The 25,297-nt window shown below is 50.4% G+C and overlaps 2 protein-coding genes across 5 annotated transcripts; one reads left to right on the top strand and one right to left on the bottom strand.

Annotated features, from left to right (window-relative positions):
* The first annotated feature begins 5 nt into the window (after positions 1 to 5).
* Positions 6 to 910, top strand: Rps28 (ribosomal protein S28). The gene is made up of 4 exons (XM_026411807.2): positions 6 to 108; positions 203 to 250; positions 525 to 658; positions 832 to 910. The coding sequence occupies exons 1-3, from the start codon at positions 70 to 72 to the stop codon at positions 645 to 647; spliced, it is 210 nt and encodes a 69-aa protein (XP_026267592.1). The 5' UTR covers positions 6 to 69; the 3' UTR covers positions 648 to 658; positions 832 to 910.
* Positions 911 to 1,235: 325 nt separating this feature from the next.
* Kank3 (KN motif and ankyrin repeat domains 3) lies at positions 1,236 to 14,300 on the bottom strand. Of its 4 annotated transcripts, XM_026411812.2 has the most exons (12): positions 14,253 to 14,273; positions 12,712 to 12,738; positions 10,252 to 10,313; positions 8,238 to 9,536; positions 8,061 to 8,160; positions 7,648 to 7,857; positions 7,462 to 7,546; positions 6,784 to 7,000; positions 2,676 to 2,815; positions 2,376 to 2,576; positions 2,194 to 2,292; positions 1,236 to 1,557 (listed from the first exon to the last, which is right to left on the bottom strand). In XM_026411812.2, the coding sequence occupies exons 3-12, from the start codon at positions 10,283 to 10,285 to the stop codon at positions 1,480 to 1,482; spliced, it is 2,463 nt and encodes an 820-aa protein (XP_026267597.1). In that variant the 5' UTR covers positions 10,286 to 10,313; positions 12,712 to 12,738; positions 14,253 to 14,273; the 3' UTR covers positions 1,236 to 1,479. The 4 variants fall into 4 exon arrangements, with proteins under 4 accessions (XP_026267597.1, XP_026267596.1, XP_026267595.1 ...); XM_026411811.2 differs by lacking the exon at positions 12,712 to 12,738 and having other exon boundaries at positions 14,253 to 14,300; XM_026411810.2 differs by lacking the exons at positions 12,712 to 12,738; positions 14,253 to 14,273 and adding an exon at positions 12,591 to 12,702.
* Positions 14,301 to 25,297: the final 10,997 nt, after the last annotated feature.

The following is a 25,297-nucleotide window of genomic DNA, read 5'->3' as shown; positions in this document are numbered from 1 at the left end:
AGAGCGTTGTATAAAAGCTATCCTGGAGACACGTGATTTCTCTCCACCGACAGCCGCGGCGCCGCCATCATGGACACGAGCCGTGTGCAGCCCATCAAGCTGGCCAGGGTGAGGCGGGCGCCCGCCTTGGGGCTCAGGGGAATTAAGGGAGTGGGTAGAAGAACCGGGAAGTCCAGGTCTGATTGTAGCTTCTTTCCGCCAGGTCACCAAGGTGCTGGGTAGGACCGGCTCGCAGGGACAGTGCACGCAGGTGAGCGGGTGGGGGCGCCCGGACGACTTGCGAGGATCTGAGCCCTGATGAAAACCCTTTCCCTGCCTCAGACCCTACCTAAGGGCATCTGAGAATCGACATTCCCTTTATCCCGGGGCTCCGAGCCCTGGCCACCTCATTCCCTCGGGTTCCGATGGTCCCCACAAGTTTCTCAAGTCCGTTCCCTATACGTCCTCTGAACCCATGTCAGCTTTCCACCTCGTGGTAACTCTCACTCGTCCACTCTTACTCCTGTCCTCCGGTGGGCCTGTAGGTGCGCGTGGAATTCATGGACGACACAAGCCGCTCCATCATCCGCAACGTGAAAGGCCCCGTCCGTGAGGGCGACGTGCTAACTTTATTGGAATCTGAGCGAGAGGCTCGGAGGCTGCGCTGAACTTGCTGCTGGTAGGTACAGAGGCAGCCTTCACCCTGCCTGTGTTATGGGTTGAATTATGTCCCTGTTAGATCGTTAGATCCACGGCTTAGTTGGAAGGGTCTGTGGATACTGGCAAGAGTGAAGAGAATTTTGCTAGTTGCTGAGGGCTCTGCCGGCATCTCATATTCTACTCTATTTACAGGGTCCTGGATCTGTACTACTTGGCCCACAGGATGATCTGCATTTGTTAAATAAAGAGTTTGTATTGTATATAAACTCCAGTTTTTGTCTGGGCTGTTAACTAGATTTTCTTTTGGCCCTTTGCTGTGTGACCCCCCCAAGTGGTCATCAACCCTCTGCAATTTAAGGGGGTGTGGTTTTTCCCAAGAACCACGCTGGGCTGGGGTTGTGGCTCAGTGGTAGAGAGCACATCCTACACATGTGAGACACTGGGTTGGATCCTCAGCACCCCATAAAAATAAAGGTATTGTGTCCATCTACTATTGAAAAAAAATTAAAAAGAAAAAGAGGAACCATGCATATGTGTCCCAGCCCCCCACGCACACACTCCTGGGGGCAAAACACGAGTTTAGTAGAAGTGTTTTATTTGGGAAAAGTTTGGCGGAGTGTGGGTGGACCAGGAGGTATATTACTCCCCAAGTCCCACCTCACCTTGGTGGGTTCAGCATAAGGCCTCCCTCATGCTGCACCATCCCAGCTGAAGCAGCTTTTCTGTCAAACTAGGGCAGGCATCTGGACTGAGGACCCTGGCCCTGTTCTGATCCAGAGGCGAGGTGGGGGAAGGAACGATCTCCCTCTTCCCCACCATCCAGGTCATGTGCTGGGCAGCTCACTGAGGCTGGGATTCCCCTTCATTGTCATTGCCTTCTCCAGGTGTAGCTGTCTGAGAGTCTGGGGGCAGCTGGCTCTAGAGACAGAGGAAGGAAAGGGGTCCTGCTGCAGAGTCTTGCAGAAGTTGGGGGTTTTAGCCCCAGTCTTGAGGACCTAGCAGACCCCTTTGTGGTCATTTCTAAGGAGAAACTTCAGCCTTTATTGTGGGCTCTGCCTGCCTGGTTTGAATCCTGGCAGGATTCAGATTCTTCCTCTGACTTGGAAGAGATACTTGACCTCCATTCCCACATCTCTAGTGGGATGAGTGTAGGGTGGGTGACTGGGTTGAATGAGTTGAGTAAAGCCCTGAGAACAGCCAGGCACTTAACATCTAGTATAGGCCTAGACCCCTCCCCCTCCCACTGCTGTCTGAGCTTTCCCCCAAAGTCTGCACCCCATTCCTCTACCTGCCTCTCACCTATGGGCTCCTTTTACTTCAATATGTTTCCTTGGAGCAGGTAGCAGAAGCCCACCAACACCTTTTTCTCTTTAGGACTTCAGTCTAATGACCCTATGTCTACCTCACAGGTTCAGTGTTTTGCAGGTTAAATATCAAACCATAGCCACATAGGGAAACCCAGACACAGATACCCCACCCCATGCTCTCCAGGAAGGGAAGTGGGGCTTGCTTAGTATTCTCAAACCTGATCTGCAGCTGGGAGGCTGTGCTCACCTGGAAACCAGGCTGGCTGGAGCTCAGGTGGGTGTGCAGCAGAGCAGCCACCTCATCCTGCTCGGCCTCCAGGGCGATGGCCAGGGCACTGGTGCCCTCCTGAGGAAAATTTAGACATCAGGTCCCTAAGCCACCATGGGCACACATAAACCCTACCATTCAGCACCATGATAGTGGCTCACATTGTCAAGGATGGCAGGGTCACAGCCTGGCTGGGCCAGCAGCAACCGAACAGTGTCTAGTCGTCCATACTCGCTGGCACACATCAGTGCTGTGGCCCCATCTGCATCCTGTGCATTCACATCAGCCCCACACTCCAGCAGGGCTGCCACCATGTCTTGGCGGCCATGACTGATGGCCAGCATGAGGGCTGTCTGTCCTGTCTAGGGAACAAGGAAGAAGTGGGGAAGGAAGGTGAGAAGCTGCACTTAACTCAATGTAAAAGCAATCCTAATCTCAGCCGAGTGGGGATGACAACACACCTGGCTGGCTTTGGCATTTACATCACCCATTCTGAAGAGTCTCTGGACCACTGCCATGTCCTCCGGTCCCACAGAGGTGAGTGCAGCCAACATGAGTGCAGAATAGCCAGCTCGGTTCTGGCGGTTGACCTCACAGACCCCTGTTGAGGGAGAGGGGTGGTCAGGCAACAGGTCCATATTGGCAACTCTGCCTTGTCCACACCTCCCTCCAGGGCCTAAGTTCTTTTTCTGCCTAGTGGCAGTCACCCTTTTGCCCTTTGCCTCCCCCCAATAACTATATGGCTCTTCCCCCAGGGTTTCTCATCTCACCTCAGTAAATCCTTCCCTGACTCCCTATTTCAAACTGGTCATGTTTTGTTGGCTGTTATATCCCTCAGTGCTCTGAACAATACCTGACACCGTAGATGCTCAAAAAACATTTGTTGACAGTCTGTTCTGATGACTAACATCCACCAAGCCATTATCATTACTGCCCTGGAGAATGGCCAGCCACCATCCTGGTCTCAGTCCACTCCACTTTCCATGCAGCAGCCAGAAGCAGTGTTCGGAAAGGTTTTGGCCCCGTCACCTGCCTATTAAAATGCCTCTGGTTTCCCCCCTTGCTCCTGGAATGCAGGCCCTGGCCCACCATGACTTATGAGACTATTAAATAGCTTCTGATTTTTCCTGGGGGTGTTTTGTTTTCTGGTGCTGGGGATGCAACCCAAGGCCTAGTGTATGCTAAGCAAGTGCTCTACCACACTATAAGCCCACCCCTGATCTTTTCTCAGAAATCTTCAGCACCCCCACACCAGCCTGTGTTATGGTTGAATTATGTCCCATAAAAAGATATGTTGAAGTTCTACCCCACCCCCAGTACTAATGAATGTTAACTTATTTGGAAATTGGGGCTGGGGATGTGGCTCAAGCGGTAGCGCGCTTGCCTGGCATGCGTGCAGCCCGGGTTCGATTCTCAGCACCACATACAAACAAAGATGTTGTGTCCGCCAAATACTAAAAAATAAATATTTAAAAAATTCTCTCTCTCTCTCCCTCTCTCTCTCACTCTCTCTTAAAAAAAAAAAAACTTATTTGGAAATAGCCTATGCAGATGTAATCAAGTTAAGCTGAGGTAGTTATGGTATGCCCTAATCCACTATGACTGATGTCCCTTATCAAGGAGGAGAAACAGACAATGCCATATAATGATGGAGCAGAAATTGAGGGTAAGCTACTACAAGCCAAGGAACACTGAGTACCAGAAGCTAGGAGAAAGGCTTGGAACAGATTTTCCCTCCAATCCCCAAGCAGGAACCAACCCTGCTAACACACCTTGGTTTCAGATTCCTGAGCTAAAAGCAAATAAGTTGTTGAATTAAGCTCACATCATGGGGCTGGGGATGTGGCTCAAGGGCAAGCTCGCTCACCTAGCATGCGTGAGGCACTGAGTTTGATTCTCAGCACCACGTAAAAATAAAAAATAAAGATATTGTGTCCACCTAAAACTAAAAATAAATACTTAAGAAAAAAAAAAACTCACATGGTGGTATCTGATGGCAGTCCCAGAAAACAAATAAAGCCTGACTGATGCTGCTCAGAACTAAACACATCAGCTTGGTTTCCTTGGTCAGTTCTGTTGCCATCCAGGCCCTCTTCATTGGGACTACATGTACTGGAGTGGGTTTTGGTTTGGGGGGTTTGTTTGGCATTGGGGATTGGACCCAGAGGCACTTGACCACTGAGCTACATCCCCAGCTTTTTATTTTGAGACAGGGTCTCACAGAGACTGGCTTCAAACTTGGGACCCTCCTGCCTCAGCCTCCTAAGTGGCTGAGATGACAGACGTATGCCACTACATCCAGCTGGAGTGGCTGTTTTTGTGCCTGTTTCCCCAACATTCTGGAAGCTCCATGAAGATAGAGATGGTTTGAGGAGCTGTACAGCTGGGAGGAACATATCATGGGGGGTCTGAAGTAAGGAGCTGGATCAGGGATGTTTAAGGACACTCCAGTGAAGGAGGGACTTTGAAGCTATGGACTTGAGAGTAAAAGGGTTAAGTCAAGGTGAAACCAAAAGAGAAAACCTGAGGGTATAGCTCAGTGGCAGAACACTTGCCTAGCATGCACAAAGCCCTGGGTTTGGACCTCAGCACCACAAAATATTAAAAATTGGGTGTTGTAGTTCAATGGTGTGCCATGTGGATGTTGTTTTTTCCACAGGTTTCTATGACACAGTGGAGAATGTCAGGTGGAAAGAGGGACACAAAAAATGTGCAGAGCGGGGTCTCCTTCTGCAGGCTAGCCACAGGACCAACCCATCTTTTTTTTTTTCTTTTTTAATATTTTATTTATTTTTTGGCAGACACAACATCTTTGTTGGTATGTGGTGCTGAGGATCGAACCCGGGCCGCACACATGCCAGGCGAGCGCGCTACCGCTTGAGCCACATCCCCAGCCCTGGACCAACCCATCTTAACCTCCTTCCTTTCCCTTCCCAGCTGCCCCTGAGACTTCTCCTGAAGGATCACCTTTTTTGTTTTTTCCTTTGAGACACTTTTTGTCTCACTAAGTTGCTGAGGTTGGCTTTGAACTTGGGAATCTCCTGCCTCAGTATCCCAAGCTGCTGAGACTATAGGTGTGCACCACCATGCCCAGCCCATTTTTTGTGGTTTTTGTGTATGTGTGTGGTGCTGGGGATTGAACCTCACAATTCCAGGCAAGTGCACTAGCACCAAGTTATACCCAAGGATCAGCCCATTTCTTGATCTCATCCCCTGGTTGTTTTGTCACGGCCATTATCCCTATCTGGAATTATTTAATAGTTGTCTATCTCCACTCCCCACCATCACCCACAGAGCCATTCATTGATGTTCTGTTTCAACAAACACTGGAGGATTTACAGTGTGCCACACTGGGGTTAGTCCAGCATGCAGAGTGAGATGAGGGGTACAGGGGGAGGAGTTCATGACAGGCCAAAGCTGGAACAGCTAGGAGGCAAGGAAACAAGGGGCGAGGTAACAAAATGGAGGAGAAGCATTTGGGTTTTTTTTTTTTTTTTGGGGGGGGGTGGGTACAAAGGATTAAACCCAGGGGCACTTGACCTCTGAGCCATATCCCAGCCCTTTTGAGATAGGGTCTCGCTCACTAAATTGCTGAGGGCCAAAGTTGCTGAGGCTGGCCTTGAACTTTTAATGCTCCTCCCTCAACCTCCAGAGTTACTGGGTGTGCACCACTGCACCTGGCAAATATTTGTTAATTCTCCCCATTAAGAACCAAGGGTTATTGGGGTTTGGAACCAGAGCTAGTGAGCTGAGAAGTTAAGATGTGAGCGTCATGAGGAGAGGTCATGGGAAGTGAGACTGGAGGGGACACAGTTACTGATATCAAGGTCAAGGGAGGGTAACAGGCCACAGCACTGGGAAGCCAGAAGGTTTGGAGAATCAGGAGGATAATGAAACTGGAAGTGCGGACAGTGGTTGGTGTGGTCCACCATCACATCTGTGCTTGGTCTCCCGTGGAGAATCTCACACCCATTAGGCTCCCAGTGAATGTCTGTGCACCCTGCAGTATCCAGGGCTGTGGATCCCTACAGAAGATGCAGCCAGGATGAGCGAGCAGGAGGCAGATGAGTGGGGATAGCACCCCTGCCTGGGAGGACAGTCAGAGCCCTGAGGAGTGAGTACCTGCCCTGGAGGCTGGGCATTGGGAATCAAGAACTCAGGGAATGCCAGGGCTGGAGATTGAGGGACAGAAGGCATGGTGGCCACATACTGACCTACTACATGCTCAGCACCTTTTACATGTCATTTCAGTTGCCCAGGAGGAGTGGCATTGCCATCCCCATTTCACAGATGAGCATGCTTAAGGCTGGTGAGATTAAGTCCTAAAATGAGGTCTGTCAAATCCAAAAGCTGGGAGGAAGGTCAGGGCAGAGATGAGGGTTATGGTGGAATCAAAATGACCTTGGCAATCAATCCATCCATGATTGAGGAAGAGCCAGTGGTGCCCCCTGCCGGCCATCCCTTTCCTACAGTTTTCCTCCAGGGTCCTCTAGCCTGGCTGGGCTCTGGCCCTGCCCTCTGTGGGCTCCCCATTCCCTGGTCTCCCACCCACCCTTCCTTGACTCTGACCCGTATCCAGCAGCAGGCTCGAGATGGCCAGGTTCCCATGGGACACACTGTAGTGCAGCGCGGTGTTCCCATTACCATCCGCCAGGTTTACCACATGTGCCAGTAGGTCGCTTCCCAGGTGCCCTACCCCTTGTAACACCCCAGCTACGGTCTCAGCCTGAGAGCGCCGCTGACTGGACACTCGAAACCACTCCTGGGCCACAAGGCGCGCCGCATTCTGCCGTGACAGGGACAAAGATGTCAATGACTTCCCAGGACAGATTGGCAGAGGGAAGGTGTGGGGGCAGGGCTGGCAGGGACAGAAGATCACTGCTGGTGAGTAGAAGGGAAATGGGAACCCAGATGGAGGGTTGGGGGCACACCCCTTTCAGAGAAGTGCTGTCAGTGGGGTTCCCTGCTTTTCTGGGGAAGGATCTGTGGGAAGAATCCATGGAAGAACTTGGAGTGGGGGAAGGCGCTGAGCACTTGCCCTTGAGGACTCGGGGAGTGGGGCTGCGGAGGGAGCTCCTTGGGAAAACAAAAAAGGTTTGAAGGTTTGAGAGAGAGGTCCCTGGCGAGAGGGGACCGGTCTTGAGACTCCTATTTTAGGAAACTCGTCTCGCTTACCTAAGAGGGCGTAAGGGGAAGTCACTGGTGGGGCCGCACGGCCCCCCGTGGGAAGGGTTTCCCTTTACTCACGCCATCACGGGCAATTCCGCGAGGTCGGCCCAGCTGCCGATGCAGCGCAGCGCACGCCTCTCTCAAACGGGGGCTCAGCTCGCACCTGCGGAGGAGGTGAGGCGGGGTGCGGTTCAGCGCTATGCGAGGCAGCAGTGACCTGCAGGAGTGCAACCGCTTCCACTCCAGACCTCTGGCACCTCTCACCTCCCCTGTGTTCCTGGCTGAGGTACTGCCTCTGTCTCAGGCTCTGGGTCCAGGAAGTCCCCGCCGCTGGGAGGACCAGGGGTGCCAGGGTCGGATCCTCCGCTGCTATCCTCCCCGGAACCCGAAGAGCTATTCCTCGGAGGCTCTGTGGCTCCCTCTTCGCTGTCGCTGTCGCTGTCGCTGGCATCCTCGCTGGAGGAGCTCTCATACCTGGGGGCGGGGTGGGAGGCGTCGCTGAGCCTCCCCTGTGGGCTCATTCTGGAGTGCTGAGAGGTGGGAGCAGCTGTCACCATTTTATAGGTGAAGAAATTGAGGGTTGCTAAAACCACGCTGCGAGCAGAGAGGCAGAAAGGGATTCACACCCCTTCCAGGTCCCCGCAGCCACTGCCACGTGAAAGGGGGAAAGCGCTCACTCTCCGTTGAGGACACCAACGAATTGGAGGCTCTTGGGTCCAGGGCTGGGTTGAGCGCCAGGTGTACCGTCTCTCTTCTTCATGATGGATTTGAGGATACCTGGCAGAGATCACAGAGGACGTTAAGTTTGGGTTCAGAGTGACCAGGTCAGAGCTCAGAGAGGGGTTGGGACTCACCCGCGGGGGCCGCGGCCTGGTCTCCAACGGTGGGTCCAGGCGGGTTCTCCAGAGTCAGGGAGGTGGCCTCCGCTGGGGGCTCCGTCTGTATAGCCTTCTCAGCACAATCCCACAGAGTTTGGGTGGCAGCCTCGCGTGGCTGAGACGTGGCAGCCGCCGCGATAGCAGCAGCCTCGCGGGCATTCTCCAGCTCCTCCAGCCGGCCGCGCAAAAGCTCGCTCACCCCGCGCTGGTGCTCCAGGCTGGCGCGTAGCAGCTCCAGCTCGCGCTCAGCGACCTCAGGGAGCCCCAGCAGCTCATCGGTCACCCACGCGTCGGCCTCAACGGTCTTGGGAGCCGCCTCTACGCCGACCTCCCGGGTCTCCGGAACTGCCTGGGCACCCGCCTCTTCGATCTCAGGCACGGCCTCGGTGCCCGCTTCCCGGGTCTGGGGTGCTCCATCGGGAGTCCCGGAGGGCCCGTCAAAGAGCTGGAGCGCGCCCTCGCTGTGCCTCGCAGCCAAACCGTCGGGGTCGTCAGCCCGGGGGCTGGCTTTAGGGCGGACGCCGCGCTCGGAGGTGGCCAGGCGCTCGGTGAGCCGCCTCAGCTGGGCGAGCTTGTCCGGGCGCGCCTCGACCTCCCTATCGGGTTCGGATTGCGCGCGCCCCGCCAGAAGACGCGCTTTCTCGGCGCGCAGCGCGCGCACCTGCTCCTGCAGCTCCGGCAGCGCGCGTGCCTGATCCTCAAGCTCGCGCAGGCGCCGCAGAGCCGCGGCCATCTGCTCGCGCACCAGCTGCAGTTGCGCTGGGCCAGGTGAGGCGGGGGCGGGTTTGTGGGCAGGGCTGGGGGCGGGGCTGCTACGGCCTGACCCGCGCGGGCTAAGCGGTACCGCGCGGGAGGGGCTGAGAGCGCGCTCGTACGCCTGTGCCAACTCCAGCCGCCGGCTCGTCTCCAGCAGCGTGTGCTCTACGCGCGGGTTACGCACGAGTGAGCGCGGCGAAAGCGGAGGCAACTGGAGCCCCAGGGGCACCCGAGGGGAGAGTGCGCCCGAAGCTCCACCATCATCACTGGCCAGGGACTCGCTGGATGTCCAGGCGCCTGGACTTCGCGCGCCCGCGAGGCCGGACCGGGGCGCGCGAGGACGGCGCGTGAGCTGGGGTCCCAGGGTTCGGCGGCTGGTGGGGCCGCGCTCCAGCTCCTCCACGTACTTGAGGAAGTCCAGGTCCAAGTGGAAGCCATAGGGCGTCTCCACAGAGTAGGGCGAGCTCGGGCTGCGGGCACCCCCAGTGGGCCCAGGGAACAGACAAGGGGCTCCCAGGTCTGCGGGAATAACAGGAGTGTGGTGGTCAGGCCAAGGAAATCCCGGAGAGAAGAGACAGAAGCCCCACCAGGCTTCTGCACACCTGCCATTGCGCATACCCACACCCCAGGCTGGCACGTCCATCTGCACCCAAATAGTCACGCACTCATGAGTCTATTGAGCGACTACTGGGTACCAAGCACTTTTCTAGACTGAGCCCTCTGGTAGGGAAAAGATAAATAAACACAATCATTCCAGACGGTGAGAAGGGCAATAGTAATAATAGCGTCTAAATGAATCACTGGAGGGAAGGAAATTGGCCCTGGTATTAGAGAAGGTTTCCTGTGGAGGGAACCTAAAAGTTGAACACTGCATGATAAGATCTAAGCAGCTGCAGGCAGAAGGTCAAGAAGAAAACAGTCCATAAAGACCCTGGGGTAGGGGTGGGCAGGGCCAGCTAGGGTAACAGTGGGGTGTTCCCAAGAAGGTGCAGTGGAGGGAGAGAAAGGGGTAAAGGCCAGACTGCAGAGTCCTCCAGGGCCACCTTGGAGAGTTGGGATTTTAGTCAACTTGTGATAGGGTACCATGGGTGGGTTTTAAGCAGGGTCATGTGGTTGTTCAGTGGGCCTTTGGAAAGGGCCCTGTTTTAAAGGAAGGAACTGTAAGGCCGGGTCCACACACAGGAGCACCAAGTGTGGATCTCTGCATATCATATATTCCATTTTGCACACTCACCAGGCAGGTTCTGATTCAGGGCAAACTTGGCCATGTTTCCTGGAGTAGCTGCCAGGCACACCCTGAAAAAGGACCCCAGAGAGATGAGGGTGAGGTCCCAGCCCTGTCCCTGCAGCTGGAGCCTACCCATGGGCTTTTCTCCACCTACCCGTCCACTCATCTCAAGCACAGACTCTCTCCCTCCTCCTCCCTCTCAAAGACCTTGAACAGTGGATTAAATGAATGTAGGGATCCCCACGTCTCAGATCTGAGCAAGAAGGAGGCAGGAAAGGCATAAAATGATGAAGAAAACAAGAGTTTCTGGGAGTGGGGGAGGCATTCCACACCTACTGGGTTTTCTGTCAATCCCTGGGGAAAATTAGAAAGTTATGCTCAAGAGCATGTGGGATGCAATCCTTTAGAAAAGAAAGGGGAAAGTTGGAAGATCGAGGGCTTGTTAAAATCTCATCTGGTGAGATTGTGCAGATTAAAAAAAAAAGATTTCTTGGGGCTGGGGATACAGCTCAGTGGTACATTTTTTTTATTGAGAGAAATGTAAATAAGATATAAGTGCACATCTGGATTTTTGCACAGAGAGACTCTTCTAGGAATGATGGAGAATTGTGGGCCGGTTGCAACCAGTGAATACCTCTCTCTGAAAAATGTCTCCAGTGGAGCACCACAGGGCTCTTTCCTTGGCTTGTAAGAGTCTATAATAGAACCAAAAGTACTTTGATGATCAAAGCTGTAACTATATGTGGGGAATGGGAGGAGGGTGACACTTTAGGTGACACAATGGAGTGAAGGAGGTTGAGTCATATCTAATAATGTGACATTTAATGAAGACAAATATTGAGTCCACAATTTTGGTTCAAAAAACACAGGATGGCTAGGTGCGTGCGGTGGCATGTGCCTATAATTCCAGCTACTTGGATGGCAAATTGGAAACCAGTCCGTCTCCAACTTCATGAGACCCTGTCTCAAAAATTAAAAAGAGGGTTAGGGATATAGCTTGGTTGATAAAGTTCTTGCTTTGAATGCACAAGGTTCTAATCCCCAGCACCACATTAAAAAACAAAAACAAAAAACTGCCCCTGTGGGGGGCTCAATAACACATTGAAGGCAATGAATGAAGAAAAAAAAATCAAAAAGCTGAAGATATAGCTCAGTCATAAAGCACCCCTGGGTTCAATCCACAGTACCCTACACAAAGCACTGAATGGGGCCAGGCATAGTGGTGCACTCCTGTAATCCCAGCTACTCTGGAGGCTGAGGCAGGAGGATGGCAAGATCTAGGCCAACCTGGGCAACTTAGTCAGACCCTGTCTCAAAATAAAATATAAAAAAATAAAAGGGCTGGTGGTATAGCTCAGTGATAGAGCACTCGTGGCTAAATCCCTAGTTGAGGGGAAAAGAGAAGGGGAGGACTGGGGTTGTGGCTCAGAGGTGGAGCACTCGCCTAGCATGTGTGAGTTACTGGGTTTGATCCTCAGCACCACATAAAAATATTGTGTCCACTTATAACTAAAAATAGGGGCTGGGGATGTGGCTCAAGCGGTAGCGCGCTAGCGCGCTCGCCTGGCATGCGTGCGGCCCGGGTTCGATCCTCAGCACCACAAACAAACGAAGATGTTGTGTCCGCCAAGAACTAAAAATAAATAAATATAAAAAAAAAATAACTAAAAATAAATATTAAAATATGTTTAAAAGAAAAGAGGAGGAGAAGAAAGAAGGAGGGGTAGAAGGGGGATGAAGAAGGAGTTGTTGTGGAAGAAAAAAGGGTGGGGGTGTAGCTCAGTAGTAAGGTGCTTGCCTAGCATTCATGAGGCCCTGAGTTGGTCCCTAGCACCCATACACATAGATGGGGTTTTGGAGAGCCCACATAGAAAACCCTCAGGAATAGGAAGCAGCTTGTATCAGTGCCTACTGTATGCCCTTCCTGATTAAATGTAACCCCTGATTAAATATAACTGCAAGATAGATGTTATCATTTACGTTTTACAGATGGGCAAACTGAGGCATAGAGCAATTAAGCCATTGACTGTGAGAAAACACATATTGGGCTCTCCCACCTTCTAGAGACCCCTTGCCAGCAGAACCCAACACAACTTCTCACTACCCCAGCTCTCCACTGGTACCAGTCAGACCCAATCCATCCTCTCCCTGGCCCACTGGGCATCTGCTCTAACCACCTGGCAACCCTCCTAGTCGCCCCTTCCAGCCTTTTGCACTCTGATGGCTAACTATGTGCCTAACACCACCAGCCACTTGGCACCATCTGCCTGCCAGACTCATCACCCTGACCTACTGCAGGGGGACCCCCTTCCACTCCCCATCTGTGTCCAGCCTTAGTCCCTGACATCTCCCTCCAAGACCAGGAAGGGCTCCTTCCAGTCCCCAGGCAGCTGTTTCCTGTCCCCTCACACCGGCACAAGGGGCGGGCCAGCAGGGCAGCAGGTCATCACTGAGGACAGCCAGTACCTCTCACAGCTTGTTTTCAGGAAATTGCTAGGGAAGAAACAGGTTTTGGAAAAAGCCTATATTAGGGTCTGGACCTGCCTCTCACACAGCTGGTGCATGACTGAATGGGGTCAGCCCCCTCCTCCAGTGACCTGGCCACACCCAATCTGGGGCTCTGGGATGGAAAACACAGCTGTGGTCATCCCTAAGACCTAAACCAGCTGGAGCAGCTGGATCCAGAAGCTGAACTGAGTAATGGGTGGATGGCCCCACTAGGGTAAATAACCACAACAACACTTTTGCATCTATTATGGGCCAAATTCTTATTCTAAGGAATTTATGACTATTAACTTTTTTTTTTTTTTTCTGGTACCGGGAGTGGATCCAAGGGCCAGGCACATAGCTAGACAAGTGCTCTACCACTAAGTTACATACCTGGCCCTTTATTTACTTATTTATTTATTTGAGACAGGGTCTTGCTAATTTTGCTCAGGCTGGCCTCGGACTTGGGACCCTCCTGCCTCAGCTTCCCCAGATACTGAGCTTACAGGATTGCGCTTCTGCTCCTCATATTACCACTATAATTGCCTGCCTTCTAGAAGGAACTCCTTCCCATCCCCAGAGCTGAGACCCTTCCAGCCTGCACCGGTCAGTTCCTGCCTGTGTCCCTAACTGAGGTCTAGGGAACGGTGGAGGGACAGACCCACCACCAGGCTGCCCTAGAGCCCGCAGACTGACTGGAGTGGAGCTGGTAGCCGCCCTCTCCTCCGCTGCCTGCCCTGGCTGTCACAGCTAGATCCGGATCCTCCGCCGGAGACCCCTCATTAGGCCGTCAGAGCTGACGCCACACGCCCCCATTCCCGCCCCTGAGACTATTTCCAGATGCGGAGCTGCGATCAGGAAACCTGAGGGAGAGCGGACGCGGCCGGCCATGCGGGTCCGGGTCCAGCCCTCCCGGACTGAGGCCCCGGTGGTGGCACCCTCTCAGATCCCCGAGGTGGGGGTGGGGGCTGATGACGCGGGAGAGGAGGGCGCTCGGGTCAGAAGCCCCCACCGCTGCCACCCGCAGGTCAGGTCGGCCTTGCAGAGACAAGGGCAGTTTCCTACAGGAAACGCCGCCGGGCGGTCCCATCCGCTGCCCATTGTCCGCGGGTCCCCGGCCGTCGGTCCCTCCCCCCCAACACCGTTTCCGCCTCCCCCCACCGCACCCCGCCGCCACCCGCACCCATCACCGAGCCGGAGGCTGGTCTAGGTCCCCAAGCCCACCGGGAGCGACTCGGGAAGAGCCCGTAGTGGCCTGGGGCACGAGGAGGCGAGCAAGCCCCGCAGGTGGCTCTTGAGGAACGAGAGGGGGATGTCCCGAACCCAGAGCCCCGCTGCCCGCCTGGCTGGCTACCACCGGGGCTCCCCAGGTCCGAGGAGTCCCCGTCGGAGGACACAGTGCCCACCCGTCGCAGCACGCCGAGCCCGCGACGGACTGGAAGTGCAGCGCCCTCCCTTCCCGAAGCGTCCCCTGATCCCCTCCAGGACCCCAAGGGTGTCCCCGCAAGCTGGCGCTTTACCTGAAGCGGCAGCCCTGGCCTCGCCCGCACCCGAGCCCACCCCCTCGAAGCTCGGGGACGGGTTATCAAGGCCTTGACCCTAACTGACGGCCACACCAGCCAACCAGCTCCCGTGGCTTCCTAGCTGTCCAATGGTGAGGCGGGGTGGGCTCTGTGGGCAGGGCTGGGACCGTGGGGCGCGGCTGGGGGTGGGTCCTGTAGGACTGCTGGAGGGCTGGGGGAGGAGGCAGTTGTGCCCTAAGGGCGGCTAAATTCCGCCCAGCCCAGGACCAAGAAGCCTGGATTTGATCCACGGGACACCAGGGGGAGCCACAGGAAGACTCTCAGCAGAAAATAAACGGGTGTGATTTGTTTGACTGGTACTCAATTCCCAAGGTCTCTGTGAGATACCCCATCCTTCCCATTGCAGGGCCTTTGCATATGCTGTCCCACCTTTGAAACATTCTGACTTGCACATGCTCTTGTAACCACCTTCCCTGTTTGTTTTGTTTTGTTTTGTTTTTTTAAGGACTCAACCTAGGGCTGGGGACGTGGCTCAAGCGGTAGCGCGTTCGCCTGGCATGAGTGGGGCCCAGGTTCCATCCTCAGCACCACACACAAACAAAGATGTTGTGTCTGCTGAAAACTAAAAAATAAATATTAAAAAATTCTCTCTCTCTCTCTCTCTCTCTCTCTCTCTCTCTCTCTCTAAAGGCCTAAGTTGCCCCTCCCCAATCTCTTTCCCCCTCTCTCCCTTGCTCCCTCTCTCCCACTCACTTCTCTCTCTCTCTCTCTCTCTCTCTCTCTCTGGTAGTAGGGATTGAACCCAGGATCACTCTACCTCTGAACTACATCCCCTTTATTCATTTATTATTTTTAAAATTTTATTTTATTTTATTTTTTTTAAAAGAGAAAGGAGAGAGAGAGAGAGAATTTATTTATTTATTTATTTTTAGTTCTCGGCGAACACAACGTCTTTGTTGGTATGTGGTGCTGAGGATGGAACCCGGGCCGCACGCATGCCAGGCGAGCGCGCTACCGCTTGAGCCACATCCCCAGCCCTATTTTTAAAATTTTGAGACAAGGTCTCCCTAAGTTGCTTAGGCTTGAACTTGTGATCCTCCTTCCTCAGCCTCCCAAGTAGCTGGGATGAGTAGCTGGGATTACAGAAGTGCACTCCTCACTGGCTCTAATAGCTATTTCCATCGTGTGGAAAACAAAAGTCTATATGTATTTGCTTGCCATCTGTCTCTCCCACTAACATATCAACATCAAATATCACAGAAATGGGGGGACTGACTGGTCTTGGTCACTGCTTTATTCAGTGCACCTGGCACATAGGTAGGTGCTTCATAAATGCTTGTTGAAATAGATATCTAAAATCACACTTAACTTTTTAAACCCTTGGGCATATATCATGATCTAAAATGACTATATTGACCTTTTTCTGTCAATTTAACATTTGTTGAGTACCTACTGAGTGCCAGGTTTCTGAGGGGATGCAATTTGTGGTATCCTGTACTTTTCAAGCTAAGGTTCATGTTAAACTAAGAATTATGTTAAGGAGTGTCAGAGGGTAGTCGGTAGGAGGAAAAAAGTTGGAGGCAAGGACCTGACCTAGCCTGAGAAGGAGGACATAGAACTTGGGGAGAAGGTTCTAGAAGGCAGCCTGCAGAGTGACACTTGAGGAAAGGTGATCTACCAGAACTGCACAAGCAAAGGAAAAAAAGGATGAAGTTCACATATGGGGGGACCTTTGGGTCAGTGTCAATGGGCACAGGGCTGCTTTAAAGTAACTCAGACCTTAATAAATTAAGGTTCATCTGGAGGTGGGTGTTTATGTTCCCAAGATGCTTCTGTGTGACCCAGTTCCTCTCTGTGTTGAGGTGCTGCAGTGAGACCCCAATAGTACGTCAACATATATTTTCATATCTAGTTCTCCTCTTTTTTCACAGAATTCCTGGGCTATTTTCATTATTGGATAAACCAGAAAATTCTGTCACATTTCCCCATGGAAATTCCATGGGAATTTAGAAAAACATTCTTATTGCAAAATAGAGCCCTTGCTTAGCAATGTATGAGGCCCTGGGTCCAATCAATCCTCAACACCAAAATAATGATAATAATTTTTAAAAAATATTTATTTTTTAGTTCTAGGTGGACACAATATCTTTATTTTGTTTTTTTGTGGTGCTGAGAATCGAACCCAGTGCCTCACGCATGCCAGGCGAGCACGCTATATCATTTGAGCCACATCCCCAGTCCCAAATAATAGTAATTTTGAAATAAAATGAACACATGTGAACACACACAGAGCCAGATCTATGAAACCAGATAAATCAAATTTATATGGCTCAAGGAGTTACTCTAAAGAGGAGTTCTTCAGGGGTGATTTTTCCCTGAGGGGACATTTGGCAACTTCTAGGGCATTATTTGTTTGGTTGGTTTTGGTTTTGTGTGGTCCCCCCAGCCTTGGGAAGCTGGGGATGGACCCCAGGGCCTCACCCATGTCAGACGCTCTGTCACTGAACCACACCCCCAGCTCTAGAGGCAGTTTTGATTTTCGTGACTAGGGAAGAGGGTAGAACCCATGGGTGCAACTAAACATTGCCCAATGCACAGGGCAGCTCCCCCAACCAAGAATTATCTGACCCAAATACGGCTAGTGCTAAATTTGAGTTTATAAGGTAAGCAGCATTATAAATCGCACCCAAGTCCACAATTAGCACTTTGCAAGCTACCCCAGAAATCCTCCAGGGACATGTGCATCCCAATCACAGCTGCCCTGACCCAGGTGACCAATGTGACTCTTGCTTCTCTCCCACTGGGGATCGAGCCCAGGGCCTTGCCCCTGCTAATCAAGCGCTCTGTCACTGAGTTACAAACCGCCTCTAGGTCTCATTGCATTCACAGATTCCCCTCTATCCCTTGCCTTGATAATAATGAATGGATTTCACAACCCTGGCTGTCTGTCCAGAAGCATTTCCATGTGTTGTTGATCCTACACCCATAACGCAGGTAGGCAGCATTCTCCTCTGTCCTACGCATCCCCTACAAATTGGCAGTTGCTTTTAGAACTGGGATGCGAGTCTGATTGGATCCCTTTGGTGTGACCACAGGCGTCTGTCTGGGGTACATTCAGCAGGAGGTTGTGGATGTCTGACTTTCTTTTTTCTTGAAGCTAGTAGCCACTGAGGATCAACTCATTGGGAGTTGCAAAAACATGACCTCTTTTGCATTTCTTCCTCACTTATTAGCATGAGTTCTTTCTTTACAATATTATTCCCTTATGTACTATTTGGTTACTCCAAGGTAGCTTCATAGTGGAAAGCTAAGAGTTTGATTCTTTTCCTTTTTATACTCATTTTCAAAACATTATAGTCCATTCCCCACCACCCTTTAACCAAGGGCTTAATTTCCATGGTTTTTGTTAGCTGTAGTCAACCACCATCCAAAATGTTCAATGGAAAATTCCAGAAGTAAATGATTTAGAAAATTTAATTTGTGTTCTGCTCTGAGCAGCATGATGAAATCTCATGCCATTTACTCTGTTCTGCTGGAGACATGATCATCCAGTGTATCCATGCTGTATACACTACCTGCCCATTTGTCACTTTGTAGTTGCCAGAATTATCGGATTGATTTTTGTAGTATATCACAGAACTTATGTCCAAATAATTCTTTTTTTTTTAAGAGAGAGAGAGAGAGAATTTTAATATTTATTTTTTAGTTTTCGGCGGACACTACATCTTTGTATGTGGTGCTGAGGATTGAACCCCTGCTAGGTGAGCGCGCTACTGCTTGAGCCACATCCCCAGCCCAAATAATTCTTATTTTACTAAATAAGGACACCAATCTGCAAGAGTAGGGAGGCTTGCAATTTTTATAGTATATTTTTATAATTGTTCTATTATTAGTTGTTGCCTAATTTATAAATTGAACTTTGTCAGAAGTATGTATGTATGTATGTATGTATAAGAAAAAAAAAACATAAAGTGGGTTTGGCACTATCTTCAGTTTCAGACATCTACAGGGGTCTTGGAACATACTCCCCTCAGATAAAGGGGAACTGTAGTACTGAATGGATTCCCCATCCCCCTCTGAAGGTAGTGAATTACGTGGTTTTGTTTTTGTTTCTGTTTTTCAGTATTGAAAAAAATCACTGACATACACCTTCAGCCCAGTTTTTATTTATTTTGAGACAGGGTTCACTAAATTGCCCAGGCTGACCTTGATCTTGCCATCCTCTGCCTCAGCCTCCCAAGTCACTGTGGTTACAGGCCTGCATCACCTTGCCTGGCTGAATTGGTGTTTTCTTGTTTTTTTAATTTTTTGGTACCAGGGATTGAATTCAGGGGCATTTAACCACCGACCCACATCCCCAGCCCTTTTTTATTTTTTATTTGGAGACACGGCCTCACTGAATTGCCGAAGCTGGCTTTGAACTTGCAATCCTCCCGCCTCCGTCTCATAAGCTGCTGGGATTCGAGTGTGCTTGGTTGTTTTTTTCATCATTATGAACTTACGGATGTAAACACGTTGTGCCTCGCTTCACTGGAGTCGCCCTTGCCGATGCCCTCATCAAGCCAAAGGGATGCTCTTCAGGCTGGCACCTGTTGAAGCCACTCTAAGAACCTTGGGAAAGTTTTCTTTGCTCCCCGGCACCACCGGAGAACAAAACCAAACCCTTGCTGCCTCCTTAGCGTGGGCAAGGTCCCTTGGATTCCCAGCACTCCAAAGCAAAAGGAAAACCTTGGTCACCGAGTGAGAGGAACTGAAGGTGAATCTGAGCTCTCAGCAGACCACGGATTTCTGATGTGTCCTGTAAGACTGAGCCATCCTGTGGTTGAAGATCGGTGACAGGGAGAAGGAACTTTACCTGGGTGAGGAGAAGAGGTGTCATGATCTTAGGCCTCTTTAATTATGTCTTTTTTTTACCCCAACTGGATTCCTAACACCCTTCGTGTTCATGGTGGAAAATGAGACCCTTTTCTGTCCCACCACATCCCAGCTCAAGTCAGAAGAGTAAAGGAGAGAAGAGGCTGCTGGCCACTCCCGACTGCCTGTGAGGCCCTCGGAAGCCACTTTCAGCCCCTTCACCATTTCAAGGACCTCCTAGAAACTCCAGAGCACCCCTCGCCCACGTCTGGAATGCCCAGCTGCCCCAGAGAGGCCATACCTGCCTCCCCACGTGTCCCCCGCCCCCAGCCTGCGGGCGGAGGCTCCTGGTCCGTGCTTCAAAGGGCATCTCTACCCACTGGCTGCTGCCTGGCTTCACCCCTCTCCCCAGGCTCCAAATCCAGCTGCTGCGTGTCCTGTTGGTTTCACCCCCTGCCTCCCACCTCCCGCATCATCCCTGCGCCTACCTCACCCTGCTGCCCTCCTGCCCCACGCCCCCAGCTTTGAATAATTGATCTCTTTCCCCATACAGAAGCCTGCTGGGTTTCCTCTGCCCTGAAGCATCAGAAAGCATGACTTGATGCCAGGGAGGTGCACCAAGCCTGACCCTCCCTCTGCCTTTCTCAGTTAATGGCAGCTCTGTCCTTCCAGCCATGCCGGCCAACAGCTCCAGGATCACTACAGGGCTCTCTTTCTCTTTCCCCTATGTTTAAATAAACCAGCAAATCTCGTGGGCTCCATTTTGATTTCTCACCCCCAGCCATTTCTCACCACTTCCGGCCTCCCACCTTGGTCCAGCCCCCATCATTGTATGTCTGGACCGGTGAAGTCACCTCCTTCCTCATCACCTAGATTCCATGTTTCACCCCCACGTGTCAGCCAGGAGGAGTCTTATCATCTAAGCTTTATCATGTTTCCATGGCTCCCACCAATAACTGGTAAAAGCCTAAGTCCCTCCAGGGGCCTGTAAGGATCTGCCCCATCACCCCCCTGCCATCTCTCTTCCCTCTCTACTCCTTACTCTCTACTCCAGTCACTCAGGCCTCCTTGCTTTTCCTCCAACACACACATACATATCTGCCTCAGGATCTTTGCACTGGCAAGTTTCTCTCCTGGGAATGTTCTTGAACTTTCACACCTTCACCTCCCTGCTCCAATGCCCTCTTCTCAGTGAGATCTGGTCGCTCTATTTTACATCTTTTCATACATACTTTCTCCCATGCGTATCTCCCTCCTTGGGTTAATTTTTCTCCTTAGTGTTTATCACCATGTAACATGCTGTATATTTCCCTAACTTATCTTGTCTGTTGTTTTTTGTACACAGTAACTGAGTCAGCTCCATTAGGGTAAAGACCTTTGTCTCAGGTGCTTGGAACAGGGCCTGGTGGCGCAGCAAAGGTGCTTCATCAGTGTTAGATGGATGGATGAATGAATGAAAGCATGCACTGCTGATAAACATGAGATGGCTTGAAAGCAGGAGGAAATAGGGGTTTGGTGAAAGAACTTGCCAATCACTGCTTCCATTCCCCCCCTTGGCTCTGCCTCAGAATCTCTAGACTCAGATCATCTTCCCCAAGGCTGTCTCGGGTGGATCTGCCGCCTTCAGAAGCCGAGGTAGCACCGGTCCTTCCTGTAGCCTGGGAACAGCGCGAAAGTGCGTCTGGGGGACCGCCACAGCTGTCGTCGGATTTGCCACCAGAGGGCGCCTCTGTCCCTATGAATGCGTGTGAGAAAGAATCCTCCAAGGAAACAAATAGCAGAACATCATATCTTGTTTTTTTCTTATCGTCATAAAAATAACTACTAAACTTCTAAAGAGATTAGCATTCATTATATAAAATTAGGAAATTCTGAAGTTAAAAAATCCCTGCACTAAGAACCTAATCACTCCCAGAAACTCAGGATCACCTCTACCAAGATTGTACTTTGCTTATTGTCATTTGCAAAACCAAAACTTTTATTTTGGAGAATTTTTAACAACAAAAAGTAGAGAAATGTACTCACTGCTACTAAGCAGTCTCTTAAAAATGCTTAAATGCTCAATTTTATATTATGTATATTTTGCCACAATAAAAAACAACAGAGAAGAGGTTTTAAAAATGAACATCCTGTGCCCATTTCTTAGCTTCAACAATAACCGACTCAATTTTGTGCCAGGCGTGGTGGAGCTCACCTGTCACTCCAGCAACTGGGGTAGACAGAGGCAGGAGAATGGCAAGTGACCAGCCTGGGCAATTTAGTAAGACTCTGTCTCAAAATAAAAATAGGAAAGGGCTGGGGGTGTAGCTCAGTGGTAGAGCACCCCTGGGCTAAATCCTCAGGACCACTTAAATAAATAAATAAAAAGGACTGGAGATGTGACTCAGGAGTGGAGTCACCCTGGGTCCAGTCGCCAGTACCGTGCACAAAAAGGTACTCATAATAGCATAAATGTAGTTTTAAAACTGTATTTATTCAGTAAATGTTCGCATTTTCTCATTTTCAACCGTCTCATCAATGCTCTAATTCACTTTGTGATTGTGTTTGCCCGCCAGGGCTGTCATGATCGAACACCACAGACGGCGAGCCTCAGATAACAGAAATGAATTTTTTTTCGTAGTTCTGGGAATTCTAAGAGCAGCAGTGCTCCCTTCTGATGAGCACTTGGTCTCAGCACGCAGGTGGCCATGTCCTCACTGTCCTCTTCATGTGCCCTCCCTGGGTGCTGACTCAGAGAAAGAGAAAGATCTTTGTTCTGCTTTGGTTTTGCTGGGGATCAGACCCAGGGCCTCATGCATACTAGGCAAAGGCTCCACCTCCGAGCTGCTTCCCCAGCCCTGGTGTCTCTTCTTATAAGGTCACTAATCCTATCAGATTAGGGACTCCATCCTTATGGTCTCCTTTAGCCTCCTTAGAGGCCCAGTCTCTACATACAGTCACCTCTCCTGGGGGACTGGCTCCAGGACCCCTGTGCCCCCCACCCCCCAATTTCTGTAATAATCCTCTGATGCTCAGGTCCCTTACATAAAATGACACAGTGTGTGCAGAGAGCCTACACAAGCCTCCTGTAGACTTTAAATCACCTCCAGATGATTTATAATGCTGGAAATAATTGTTGCACTGTGTTGTTCAGAGAGAAGAGGAAAAGTCTATACATGTTCCCTACAGACACATGGTTTTCCCTGAGAACTTTGAAAGTTGGTTGAATGCAGGGGCTGGGGTTGTGGCTCGCCTAGCACTTGGGAATCCCTGGGTTCAATCCTCAGCACCATATAAAAGTAAATAAACAAAATAAAAAATAAATATTAAAAAAAAAAAAAAAAGAAAGTTGGGCTGGGGCTGTAGCTCAGCGGTAGAGCGCTTGCCTAGCATGTGTGAGGCCCTGGGTTCGATCCTCATCGTCACATAAAAATAAATAAAAAATAAAGGTCCATTAACAACTAAAATAAATAAATAAATAAAAAGAAAGTTGGTTGAATCCATGGGTGCAGAACCCACCAATATGGAGGGCTTTGTATAGCTGATAATTGGGCGCTGGGGTTTCAATATGTGAATTTGAGGGGAATAGAGAAGAGACACCAAGCGCATAACACTGTTTGTTTTATTGTTCTGGAGATCCTTGGACTCAGAATCACAAGGTATCTAGCCATGGCACTTAGCTGAAATGCCTTTTAAATATCTCCTGACCTAAAAATTCTCTCCTCACCTTTTTTCCAATGGATTTGTTAAAGAAATCAGGTTTGGGTGTTGAGCGAGAGGCAGCCTTCACAGTGGCTGTGTTCCTCATGATCCAGTTGCACAAGACCACCATCAGGGACTGTGTAGCCGCTGACACAGGGCGCAGTCGAGGGCCTCCTCCCATGGCAGGGGCGGTATAAGGACCACTAGCTTCTAGAGGAGGCAGAGCTCTGGCGGGGGTGGTTTCAACAGCCAGAGAGCATGGCCACAGGCCCAGCCTCAGTGGGGCTGGCCTGCTAGCACATGACGCTGTGGGGGCCCTGCCCCTGGGGCCCTTCTCTAGCCATCAGGATTTCCAGATAGATGACCCCTCAGCACCCCAGGGCAGGGCCAATGAACAAGCCAGGCCCCTTCCCAGAGGCCCTTCTCCCCAATAAAAGGGATTTGGATGTCAAACAAATCAGATTTGTCCTATAGCATCTCTCAGTCTGGATGCAGGTAGCTGCATCCCTGTGGTGTCCCCTTCATAGGGGACAGACAAATGTTGAAAGGTGGGAAATGAAGTTAAGGGAATAATGATGTAAAAAGGGCCCAGTGCGCTGACTTATCAAAGTGCGATGACTTATAAAAACCTTCTCTTATAAAAACTGGTTTACCTGCCTGGCTTAAGCCCATGGGATGTTACATTCCTCAGCAAACTACCTGTTATCTGCAGAGGAATTGCAGGCCCAAAATCCTGATATAAGAAGAATACAAGTTGCCCTGAAGGGAGGGAGGGTGTGTGTGTGTGTGTGTGTGTGTGTGTGTGTGTGTGTGTGTGTGTCCCTTACAAAGACCAGATCCTGAGTCGGGTGTGGTAGCACATACCTGTAATTCCAGCTGCTCAGGAGGCTGAGGAAGGAGGATCCCCAGTTAAAAGCCAGCCTCAGCAACAGTGAGGCCCTGTGGCCATCTAGCCTAGCTGGTGATCTATGCTGGGTTCACAAATCTGACTATTCCAATAACTTAAGTCAAGGGTGAGAGAAAGCACGCAAACACACAGAGGCACCTTTTCCAACTCCCAGGTGGCTCTCCAGCCTTGTGGAAAGAGAGTGCCACTGGAATTCTTTATTCTTACACAGGGGACACACAAGGGGAGTTTCCATGGGACAGTCTGTCCCCAAAAGGGCAAAGTGGTAGGATTTCAAAGGAACAGGTGAGTGTAGCTCAACCCCAACAGGTGACCTCCACTCCCAGAGCCACGCCTCATTATCCCTGCGGGAGTAAAAGTCCGATGTATTTTGGGGTGCAATAACTGCTCAGTACCCCTTTACTCAGGACTTAAAGGTGTGTACATAGCTCCTGACCAGAGTGGCTCCCGACAAGATCCTTCCTCAAAATAAAGTACAAAATAGAACTAGGGCTGCGGCTCAGTGGTCGAGTGCCCCCCGAGTTCAATCCCAGGTACCCAAAACAAACAAACATTAAAAAAAAAAAAAAGACCAGATCCTGGAATTCAGGGAGATAAGGATGATTCCCGCTAATCATAAAATCTGTAAAATAGGTTCCAGTTAGAACCAGTCAGAATAGACCTAAGGGACCTGAAGTTGTCATGCACAGGGAGTACTCAAAAGTCTGATGTCATCCTGCTGGATTCAGTCAAAAGTCAAAAGGTGGAACTGAGCCAGGCATGGTGGCCCACACCTGAGATCCCAGCAGCTGGGGAGGCTGAGGCAGAAGGATAGCGAGTTCAAAGCCAGACTCAGCAACTTAGTGAGGTCCTGATATTTAGCAAAATAAAAAGGGCTGGGGGTGTGCCTTAGTGGTTAATACCTAGTACCAAAAAAAAAAAAAAAAAAAAAAAAAGAACTCTCTACAATCTTCCTTGAGACCCCAATAAAACTGAATGACAGGAGAGCAAAGCTGTCCCTCTTCTAAGAGGACCCACTTTCTCACTTGAGAGTGTCCCCTTTCCCTTTGGTCCTGATAAACTCATGCCTATCACTCTGAGTGACATAGATGAAATCCTTCTGACTTGATCACAAGAATCGGGGCTTAACCGGGGAGTTGTCATGCCGTCTCAGTTTCCAGGAAGGCCCCTGACCTGTAACACCCTGTCTGTCTCCTAAAACTTGGTACAGAATTCTAGATCAATATCCAGTAAAAATATGATCTGAGCCACCAATAGAGCCATGAATATAAACATTTTCTCGTAGTCATTTTGATTTAAAAAGGTAAAAAGCATGAAATTAATTGTAATCATTTCATTTTAATCCATCACACCTTAAATTTGATCATTTAAACATGTGGTCAATATTTTTTAATTAGCCAAATAGTTTACTTTTAAAAAAAAAAACATTTTTTCCTGATCTGATAATAATGTGATATGTATTTTACATTTATAGCATATAGAAATTTGGACTGACCACCTTTCTTTTTTTTTTTTAAAGAGTGAGAGAGAGAGAGAGAATTTTAATATTTATTTCTTAGTTTTTCAGCGGACACAACATTTGTTGGTATGTGGTGCTGAG

This window comes from Urocitellus parryii, chromosome 3 (assembly GCF_045843805.1).
Source record: "Urocitellus parryii isolate mUroPar1 chromosome 3, mUroPar1.hap1, whole genome shotgun sequence".
NCBI lineage: Eukaryota > Metazoa > Chordata > Mammalia > Rodentia > Sciuridae > Urocitellus > Urocitellus parryii.
The sequence above is the reverse complement of the archived record's forward strand: the minus strand, read 5'-3'. Positions and strand labels throughout refer to the sequence as shown.